The sequence below is a fragment of the Stigmatopora nigra genome, chromosome 23 (assembly GCF_051989575.1).
Source record: "Stigmatopora nigra isolate UIUO_SnigA chromosome 23, RoL_Snig_1.1, whole genome shotgun sequence".
NCBI classification, from domain to species: Eukaryota; Metazoa; Chordata; class Actinopteri; order Syngnathiformes; family Syngnathidae; genus Stigmatopora; species Stigmatopora nigra.
The window spans coordinates 1904312-1914782 of NC_135530.1; the positions used below are offsets into that span (position 1 = coordinate 1904312).

The 10471-nt window shown below is 41.9% G+C and overlaps 1 protein-coding gene and 1 long non-coding RNA gene across 3 annotated transcripts; one reads left to right on the forward strand and one right to left on the reverse strand.

The window, feature by feature from the left end:
- Positions 1–273: 273 nt before the first annotated feature.
- kdm7aa (lysine (K)-specific demethylase 7Aa) lies at positions 274–10440 on the forward strand. Of its 2 annotated transcripts, XR_013324672.1 has the most exons (19): positions 274–479; positions 3085–3170; positions 3243–3357; positions 3809–3969; positions 4762–4903; positions 4975–5161; positions 5232–5394; positions 5913–6000; positions 6067–6173; positions 6261–6352; positions 6420–6506; positions 7321–7569; positions 7639–7766; positions 7841–7944; positions 8017–8111; positions 8552–8664; positions 8753–9084; positions 9171–10198; positions 10290–10440. XR_013324672.1 is itself a non-coding variant. In XM_077709820.1 (18 exons), exons 1-18 carry the CDS (start codon positions 382–384, stop codon positions 9257–9259), a joined length of 2436 nt encoding a protein of 811 aa, XP_077565946.1. In that variant the 5' UTR covers positions 274–381; the 3' UTR covers positions 9260–10440. The 2 variants fall into 2 exon arrangements, 1 of the variants encoding a protein (XP_077565946.1); XM_077709820.1 differs by having other exon boundaries at positions 9171–10440.
- LOC144181395 (uncharacterized) lies at positions 1620–2278 on the reverse strand. The gene is made up of 2 exons (XR_013324673.1): positions 2195–2278; positions 1620–1985 (listed from the first exon to the last, which is right to left on the reverse strand). It is a non-coding gene; the product is annotated as an uncharacterized LOC144181395 (long non-coding RNA).
- Positions 10441–10471: the final 31 nt, after the last annotated feature.

Genomic DNA, 10471 nt, shown 5'->3' on the forward strand with positions numbered 1-10471 from the left:
TACTTCTAGATATTTAAATTATACTTGCTAAGCATAGCAATCATCCACGAAAAGCAAAAAATGATTTTATTTGCTTAACCCAAATACTGCAAAATGTAAGATTTTTTTAATATGAGAAGAAAGGCTTTTGTGACCCCCAAACGGGTTTAATAATTTAAAATCGACGATCAAGGGTTGGTCTTTGTTCCTGCGAAATGAGCGTCAAGGTTGACGTTTATTATTAAAAGTTGTAATTTTGCTTTCATCGGAGAAATGTGTTTGTGTTTGCCTCGTTCAGTCTTTGTTTCGTGTGGACTCGGCTCGGCTTCGGCAATTTCCGCCAGTCGAAGATCAAGTCTCCGCCCCGCAATCCTTCCTGTGTTGTTTGGGGACAGTAGCAAGATGGCGGCGGCCCCGCTATACTGTGTCTGCCGGCAGCCCTACGACGTAAGCCGGTTTATGATCGAATGCGACACCTGCAAGGACTGGTTCCACGGCAGGTACGTAGTCTTAACTGAACTCTTGCGTCCGGGTTCCGTTTTGGGACAGATAAACGCCCGGTCGGTCGCGGACAGGCGACGATTTACCGAGCAGCGGACCGGTGGCTAAGGTTAGCTTAGCCATATGGGGCTTTAAATCGCCATATCGACGCGAGTTCCACCAAGAAAGTGCCATCGCTTTCCCCAGAAAGTGCGTTTAATTGTTCCGGAGATGAGCAAGCGATAGAATAACGTATTATGAGCGTAATTCCACCAATGGATTTGGTTGGAGACAAAAGAGAACATTGGGAAAGCAAGTTGTTTTATTCTCCAAGTCGAGGTCTGGAGGTGTTGTCAGTCAAGATCGCCGTCATCTACAAAGGCAGCGTGTTTGGGGTAAAAAACAATCGATTGTGCTTCTCATTTTTCCTGTTTATTTAATAGAAATAGGTCATCGCGTGTGCGGGGTTGATCGATGTGATGTCGCCGTACTTTAAAGGTGGATTTACATTAGCCCACTCTTCGAGTAACTTCTCCTATTGTTAAATGTGACTCGCTCGTATTCAGTTGTCAGACAACATTTGTATATCTTTTTTAAAAACCATTTATTTTATTAACATAGGTTTGGGGCGATCCGGGTGTTTGGAAATGTGATGTTTGAGAACAAGGACCTTGTTATTAGGTTGGCCTTTTTGATTGACAGCTTGAGAAATTTAAATCCCCCTTTCAAAGCACATGGTGGGGTCGGGGGGCGCGTGAAGGTTGAAATCGGAACTGCAGTGTATTTTAAAAACTGCATGTTTGGTGTTTTTTTGAAGGGAAGCCTTATCTCATTTATTTGCCTGTTCATTTTAGTCGAAGTAGATGGGACTTTTATTTCTGTCAATTGGATGTTTTTATTCTAAATTGTATTTGTCTTTTACTGTCTACCACAACATACACTTGGTAAAGTTACTAAACTGTTAAAGTAGGAGGTCAAAAAAATCGATTTTTGTCAGAACAACCTTAAAACAAATGTCAAATTGTGTCCAACTGAGTGTCATAAAGTAGTAAGAGTACAAAGTACAAAGGAAAAGCGGTGCCAGAAACTTACTTGCAATTGACATGTTCTTAACTACTTTCTCAAAGTTTAAAGCAATGCTTAAATAATGACCTTTAACCTTAATGTCAATTGGGATCTTGTGAATGGAATTTGCGTTTTAGCATTTCTAGTCCCTGTCAGCATTTTCGGCAGCCTTTTGTTAGCCTTTCTCAGCTTCCACGCGCATTAGTCACACACACGAATGTTATCAGCACTTCCCATCACTCTCAATTACACAACATTGTATATCAACAATCAGATTCATCAGCAAACTCCCGGAAACTTTATCACTTCAATGGCGTCACTTTTCCGTCACAACTTGAGAGGAGGCGGCTGGGCGGCCTTCTTTTCGCCAGCGTGGGCGCGTCGTCGAGACAACACTTCGTACTACAACAAAGCGTTTCCTTTGAAATGACGGAAACGATTGTGTAAGCCCACGAGGATGACTGCCAAGAAAAAAAATGGAGGTCGAGTCTTATATTCAATGTTTGATTTTAACACGTTCTCTTACATTCACGGCCACAGACGTCTAATCGGTTAAGAATGGCATTGAGAAAAATGATCAAAGATGGATTTAACATTAGCAATTCACCCCCCTTTTCCCCTTTATGTGGGCGTACTCCCCCCTTATGTGGGGTGCTTATTTAGCACTTACATTTAATACCATTCCCCGCCTCCTTTTGTGCCTCATTGTGGACAATGAAACCTTCTCCCTGGCGCAAGCTAATGAAATCAGCCGACTAAATCATCCCGAAATGGAGAGAATAAAAGTGACAAGCCTAAAAGATAAGCTAACAATGACACACATTTTTTTTTATATGACGTCGGCGCATTGTATGATGCAACACTCAGGAAATACTTGCGCCCCCGCACTTCCCCTGCCCAATTTTTTTACTCGGGAACCACGAAGAGTCAGACGAGGTTGCTCGATGTGAGTCACGCTTTACTCGTGGCGAGCACATGGTGGAAACATGAGCTGGGCGCTATAGACAAGTACAGATGCTCCCCTACTTACGAACGAGTTAGGTTGTGAGCGCCTGTTCATAAGTTGAAAGTGTTTATAAGTTGAAAGTGTTCATCAGTTGAAAGTGTTCATAAGTTGAAATAATTCAAATTGAAGTTGATTCAGTGCTATATTTTGTATTCTAATTTATTTTTAAGGCCTATATAAGTATATTGAAGGTTTATATAAGTGCATTTAGATGTTTAAGGCTTGTATAAGTAAGTAACCAGCATTGGTTTGTACTGAAAAAAACATTTAATAAAATGGAGAGAATACATACAGTACTGTATACATACATTAGAGAGAGATTTTTGAGAAACTGTCCGAAAGAAGCTATCTAATGACGATTGAAGTTTTCTGGGAACTCTCAGAGCCAAGCAGCTATTTTCAACTCGTATCCAGAAGCCATTTTAGGTCAGGCTGGGACATCTCGCCACGCTGTAAATCCAGCCCGTAGTGTGCGCTGTCATTTGACTCTCTTCTGGTATTTGCTTCCGGCATATTATGTATGGCCTCATTTTTATTTGCAATTGTTTTTGCAGCTGCGTACACGTGGAAGAGCACCAAGCGGTGGACATTGATGTTTACCACTGCCCTAACTGTGACGTCCTACATGGACCCTCCCTAAGTGAGTATTTTCCTGAGTATTTTCAATGTTGTTTAGAAAAGCAGATTGTTTTTGATGTTTTTTATTTTTAAGTGAAAAGGCGAAAAAATTGGCACCGCCATGATTACACGGAGTCCGACGGCGCCAAACCGGTTCAAGCCGGCACCCCCGTTTTTGTCAAGGAGCTGCAGAGCAGGACCTTTGCAAGGTAGTAAATAAACTACGACTGTCACATCATAAAGCGGTGTTGATAGCATGATAGGCTCCAGCACCCCCACCATCCTTGTGAGAAAATACAAAAAAACGAAATAAGTAGCTCACGCTAGCATGACATATTAGCAATGTTCCCTCTAATTTTTCATGTAAAACATGCTGTAAAACATGAAAAACATAAGCGTGGACATAGCTACTGCCACTGGCTGCCACAAACTGCCATCATGGGGAAAAGGGTAAAAATATTTATATAATAATAATAAAAATATTAAAAAGTTTGGATTTTATTTACTGCGCGCCATATGATTGCTGCTGCGCAGAGAAGACGAGAGTAGTGCGCAATTGCGCAGTTTAGAGGGAACATTGCATATGAAGCGGTTAGGGGAGTTGAATTTACATTTAAAAAATAATAATTAAAATGTGTCCATTTTCCATTTTGTTTCCAGCGGTGAGGAAATCATGACACGCATGCGAGGCGAGCAAGTGACCCCCAAGTTCCTGGAGCGCTCCGGCTTCCGGCAACCCATTGTGGTCACGGAAATGGACGGCTTGGGCCTCAAGCTACCGCCACCCACGTTTGGGGTGCGGAATGTGGAGCAGTATGTGGGTAAGTCTCATTTCTGGCTAAAACCCCCTAAGCATTATTGAAGCAGACACTTGGGTATCAAGTTACTTCTTATTTTTTTTAATATCACTGCGTATATGGTGGATATAGATAGCCTTATGAAGTTAAGCTAGGTGCCTGTCTGGACCCAAATCTTTCAGGCTCTTTTTGTTTTTCTTGACATTCCAGCTGTTGTCTGTCTGTTAACAAACACAGGCCAGCTGGGCTACATGTGTGCGCGTTTGCGCATGTGCCGGGGCAATAAATGCTGGGTCCTCAAGGGGTACTCGCGGGGAAAACAGCTGCAGAGTTCGACGCTGCACCCCAGCGTGATTTGCGGCGTCACAGATGTTAGCGGCGCATTTGTTTAGCCTCGGAAGTAAAAGCATTTGCACCATCGGTGTTAAAATTTTGGTTGGTGGGCCAATTAGATCGGTTGAAATTGTTCGTAAGTTGAAATTGTTCAAAAGTTGAAATTGTTTATAGGTTGAAATTGTTCATAAGTTGAAATTGTTCATAAGTTGAAATTGTGCATAAGTTGAAATTGTGCATAAGTTGAAATTGTGCATAAGTTGAAATTGTTCATAAGTTGAAATTGTTCATAAGTTGAAATTGTTCATAAGTTGAAATTGTTCATAAGTTGAAATTGTGCATAAGTTGAAATTGTGCATAAGTTGAAATTGTGCATAAGTTGAAATTGTGCATGAGTTGAAATTGTTCATAAATTGAAAGTTCGTAAGTAGAGAAGCGCCTGTACGTCAATGCGTTGTGTTAAGTGTCTGGTGTTGATCGTAGGTGGCGACAAAATCATCGACGTGATCGATGTGGCGCGCCAAGCCGATACCAAGATGAAGCTCAGCCAGTTTATCAAGTATTTCACCAGCCCACACCGGCCCAAAGTTCTCAACCTCATCAGCCTGGAGTTCTCTGACACCAAGTAAGTGTCGTTGTTGTATGGGGGGTCCGTGACTGCCATGAAAATAAATGATGTTTTTGCCGCCTCTTCAGGATGTCTAAACTTGTGGAAGTCCCCGACGTGGCTCGTAAGATGTCATGGGTGGAGAACTACTGGCCCGACGACTCCTTCTTCCCTAAGCCCTTCGTGCAGAAGTATTGCCTGATGGGCGTCAAAGACAGCTACACCGACTTCCACATCGATTTTGGGGGGACGTCTGTTTGGTACCATGTCCTCTGGGTGAGTGAGAGAAAACCTTATGGGCAACCACAAGAATTGGGGTAACTGAATCATTTCTGGTCCCCATCAGGGCGAGAAGGTGTTCTACCTGATCAGGCCCACGCCCGCCAACTTGGCCATTTACGAAGCCTGGAGCTCCTCGCCCAATCAGAGCGAGGTGTTCTTCGGAGACAAAGTGGACAAATGCTACAAGTGCGTGGTGCCGCAGGGGACTACGCTACTCATCCCGACAGGTAGGCTCCCCTAAATGCTTGATTTGCAGAGAAAAGTGGTGAAAGAAATATGTAAAAGGCATTGTTTTAAAGCATGGGTGTCAAAGTAGCGGCCCGGGGGCCAAATCTGGTCCACTGCATCTTTTTTGCGGCCCAAGAAAGTAAATCACATTGACTTTAAAAATTTGACAGGTCAGCACAAGATACGATACATATAAAAAAGTGCATCCGTTAACAGTACATGTGAAACTTAAACAGAAAAAAGGACTAAATTATTAACATACTCATCACTCATTAAAGTAAAAAGTATAAAGTACTACAAAGTAAAGTAAAAAGAAATGTATTAAGAAATATTTAAATGTCATTTAAAAAAGGATAGAGGGGCTGTAAAACACAAAAAATATAAAAATATACACAAATATTTTGTTTTCACTTCACAAAAAAGCTCAAATTAACAATTTTATTAGAATTATAAAAAAACCTGAATATTTAGGGAATATTTAACTAAAGATTTTTATGACACACACACACACACACAGGTTGGATCCACGCTGTCCTTACCTCTAAGGATTGTATGGCGTTTGGTGGCAACTTCCTGCATAACCTCAACATTGGCATGCAACTCAGGTAATCCATCGCAAGTTCTCATAGACTGGAAATGTTGTTGTTGACCGACTGGCCGCCATTGCTCAGGTGTTACGAAATGGAGCGTCGTCTGAAAACGCCCGACCTCTTCAAGTTTCCTTACTTTGAGGCCATCTGTTGGTACGTGGCCAAGAATCTTCTGGAAACACTCAAAGGTGAGGTGGAACGGGGAAAGTTTTTTTGGGGGGCGAGTGGAATTGAATGCATGGTCAAACTGACTGTTTTTTCCTCTGGTAAATTAGAGCTTCGAGAAGACACACGCCCACCTCCGACGTATTTGATAGAGGGCGTCAGGGCTTTAATTTGTGCACTTAAGGCCTGGTTGAAGAGAGAGGTGAGTTCTTGACAGGAGGTTCTTTCAAAGACTGGCAGCTCACTTGGCGATTTTTGGGCTTTTCTAGGTAACACAACCCAACAGCGAAGTCCCGGATAACATCAGGCCAAATCATCTCATCAAGGAGCTCACCAAGGAAATCCGACATCTGGAGGTAAGAACACGTTTAGATGGGTGTTTCTCTACCTGGAGAAGATATACATATTGATATACACATATGTATGTATATATTTGTGTGTGTTTGTGTGTATATGTATATATATATATATATATACAATATGTATGTATATATTTGTATGTGTATATGTATATATTTTGTTTGTATATGTGTATATATACATATATACATATAAATATGAATGTGTACACATGTATACACATGTATACACATGTATACACGTGTACACATGTATACACATGTATACACGTTTACACATGTGTACACATGTGTACACATGTGTACACATGTGTACACATGTATACACATGTGTACACATGTGTACACGTGTACACATGTATACACATGTATACACATGTGTGTACACGTGTACACATGTGTACACGTGTACACATGTGTACACGTGTACACATGTGTACACATGAATACACACATGTATACACGTGTACACATGAATACACACATGTATACAGACATGTATACAGACATGTATACAGACATGTATACAGACATGTATACAGACATGTATACAGACATGTATACAGACATGTATACAGACATGTATACAGACATGTATACACACATGTATACACATGTATATGTATTTTTGTAAATAATTAATAGCAGAAAAAAATTGCGATAAGTGAATTTGAGATTATCAAGGGAAGACTACAATCTTTTTTTCTTGGATGGAAAATAGCCATTTAAATTTTTTTTGGGTCATCTGATGCTTTTTTTTTACTCCATTGTGTCTTATGTGAAAATAAATAAGTTCTCCCTTGGGCTTTAGGAGGAGGGTAGCAGCAGCAATGGAATCAAGCCGCTGAAATCTCAGGGAAGCGTTTGCAGCAGCTCCAGCGGCTGTACGTCCACCCGTGCCACCTTGGAGCGCCTTTGCCAGGCACGGCACGCTCGCCGCGCCGCCCGCCGCTTGAGAGAGCAACAACGCCACGTGCCCAGAACGCCATCTAACCTGGACATCCTGGAGAGGCACACCAGAGAGGTGCTAAAGAGGTTGGAAGTGGGCCCCTTAGAGGAGGTGAGTAAGGACTACGCCTTCTGCCAAGGTGGTCCCAGGCACTTCTGACCTTTTGACTTGACTTCACAGGACCCGGCGTTTTGCACCAAAGTTCACGGGAAGCTCAATAAGGCATCCACGGCTTCGGCGGCCGCCACCGCGGAATCCCTCGAGGAAAATCACCTGAGACTCATGCTGGTCAACGGCAGGATAATACGGTCTGGAAAAAAAACATATTTCTAATTCATTGGTGGACTTTAGGAATTGTATTTGTGTGATTTTATTTATTTAGGGACATGAGACGATCCGCAGCCATCAAAACGGAATCTTCCGCTAACAAGAGCAAGGCAGACCGAAGCAATCGAGGCCCGCACGCAGAAGGTCAAAAAGTCAATGGTGGGTGTCTTTTGCCCATTGGAAAACAACATTTGGAATTTTGGGAAAAAAAACAAACGTTTTTCCACGCAGCTGGCGGGGAACGAGTGAAAACGGAACTCAGGGAAGAAGCATCGGGACACTCGTGCACCTCAGATGACGATTCGGACGTGGACGTCCCCACGCAGGTATGTATCAAATTCGTGGTGCTCGGACGTTTGGTCGCCAGTCAAATGGTCACGGAGAGTTTACTGTTGAAGCCAGCTCTCAAAATTATATTCATGAGAGATTTTCATATCTAAGAGAGAGAGTTTAATATCTATGTACTGTTTAATATCCAAGTACTGTTACATATCCAAGTACTGTTACATATCCAAGTACTGTTACATATCCAAGTACTGTTACATATCCAAGTACTGTTACATATTCAAGTACTGTTACATATCCAAGTACTGTTACATATCCAAGTACTGTTACATATTCAAGTACTGTTACATATCCAAGTACTGTTACATATCCAAGTACTGTTTGATATCCAAGTACTGTTTAATAGCTAAGTACATTTGACCGGCGACCAAACGCCCGGTCACAAAATCTTGATTGTCCTCACCCTGCTCCGTCCCCACAGCGCAAAGCCTCTCCACTGTCATCGTCCTCCTCCTCGGAGTCCGAAGAAGACGAACAGAGGCAGAAAGGACACACCATTGAGCTGGACCAGCCGGAGCAAAAGACGCTGAAACGGTGAGTTGTTATCCTTTGCCAGATAAAATGAGGAAATTAGGGCGCCATAACACAAACCAACACTGCCTTGTCCCCCTTCCCCGTGCAGTGAACGTCCTACCTCACCTAGCACGGAAGAAGCCATTCAGGGGATGTTATCCATGGCGGGCCTACTATGCCCATCCCAGCCGGAAAAAGCACCCTCCCCTGGGGAGACGTGGTGGGCATCCGGCGCCCCTCGTGGCACGTCGGCTCGCCAACAGGGCGACTCTAGTCCCATCGATAGCCAGGGGAACAGCAGCGAGGCTTGGGATAATCGGGGGCTGCCAAGCCCGGAGGAACACGACTACCAGTACTGTGAGCCCAACATGTCGCCGCCATTGCATCCTTCTAAGAGGCACGTCTCCAAGCCTCCACCTGTCAGCAATCAAGCCACCAAAGGTTGCACGCCGGCCATATCATGCCAAAAAATTTATCTGGAGAAAAATGAATTGATTTTGTCATCATGTGCTCTTTTTTTTTTGCAGGCAAACGTCCCAAAAAAGGCATGGCAACCGCCAAGCAGAGACTGGGCAAGATTTTGAAAATCAACAGACACAGTCGTGTTTTTGTCTAAAAACAAACATAATTGGAATTTTTTTAAAGTATTAAATTTGTCTTATTTTGACACTTTTTGAGACAAAAGGGTTGACGCACCACTTTTTATAGTACAAGCACATTCACGATGAATTTTTTAAAAGAAAAATAGAATGATTGAAACTAAGGGCATTGAAACTGAGGATGATGGTATGAGGTTTACCAAACTATTTTGAATGCCACCATTTTTTTTGGGTGGTGGATTTCAAATATGGTGCTCATGCTTTGTAAGACTCACCAGCAATAAAAAAAAAAAAAACAAGGGCGGCAGCTTTTTCCCTTTTCAATTTTCACATTTTCTACAAGCTTTTTTGCTGCCCCCTTTTTGGTTTAAATAGGAATCTACAGACAAGCTCATGGATATTCAACTTAATTTATTCCTTTTATTTGTGATTTTATTGATTTTGGATGTATTTATTATTATGGAAGAGATACAATTTTATTATATTTTGGAGGCTTTTTTTTTTGTTTTTTTTTCTGTAATTGTGGCGTGTTTGCGTCGGTGCTCGTCATCTTGTTGTTTAGCAGCGGGTTTAATAATTCTCAATTAATTCTCCCTGTAGCCAGGTTTTTATTTGAATGTTTTTTTTTCTGTGTCCTTGTACGACTAGAACGGGTTTTTTATTTTATTTTTTATTAATCCTCAATCCGCCACTTGGTATTTTTGAGCCACGGTGGTGTTGGAGGCTTGCAAAGAGCTTCAAAATAGTGCTGATTTTTGGCAATTTGTAACACTCAGGGAATGATGCCATGAACAGAACCTTTGATAAAAGCACCAGCCACGTCATAAATGCAGACTGAGATGTTCTCATGCTACTTTTTGCTACCCATCTCAAAACATTTGTTATTGTGAGACATCCTATAAAAGATGCCAAGTAGCTTTAAGCTCTGCTCAGGTTGACGTGCACGTGACATGCAGGTGAATGAAATATCTTGCTTTTTTTTAGGTTTTGACGCTGCCGTTTTCTTTCCTGTCCTTTGTTATTGTTGTTGTTTTTTTGTTTCCTCAGATTTTGGTTCATGTGTAATTGGTTCCCAAGTTGCTTACATTCAGAACAAAAAGGAAATACTACAAACACTGGCAAGGTGAGACACTGTTGATGTATATTTTTGTTTTGTTTCTGATTTTCCAATTGGGTGTAAATAAATGGAATTAAGTCATGTGGATACTAATTATTGATGACAAGACAAG

Coding starts and splice junctions, on each gene's coding strand:
- kdm7aa (XM_077709820.1), top strand. CDS start 382: ATGGCGGCGGCCCCGCTATACTGTGTCTGCCGGCAGCCCTACGACGTA. Junction 6,001..6,066: donor AACATTGGCATGCAACTCAG/GTAATCCATCGC, acceptor GCCATTGCTCAG/GTGTTACGAAATGGAGCGTC. Junction 6,353..6,419: donor AGGCCTGGTTGAAGAGAGAG/GTGAGTTCTTGA, acceptor GGGCTTTTCTAG/GTAACACAACCCAACAGCGA.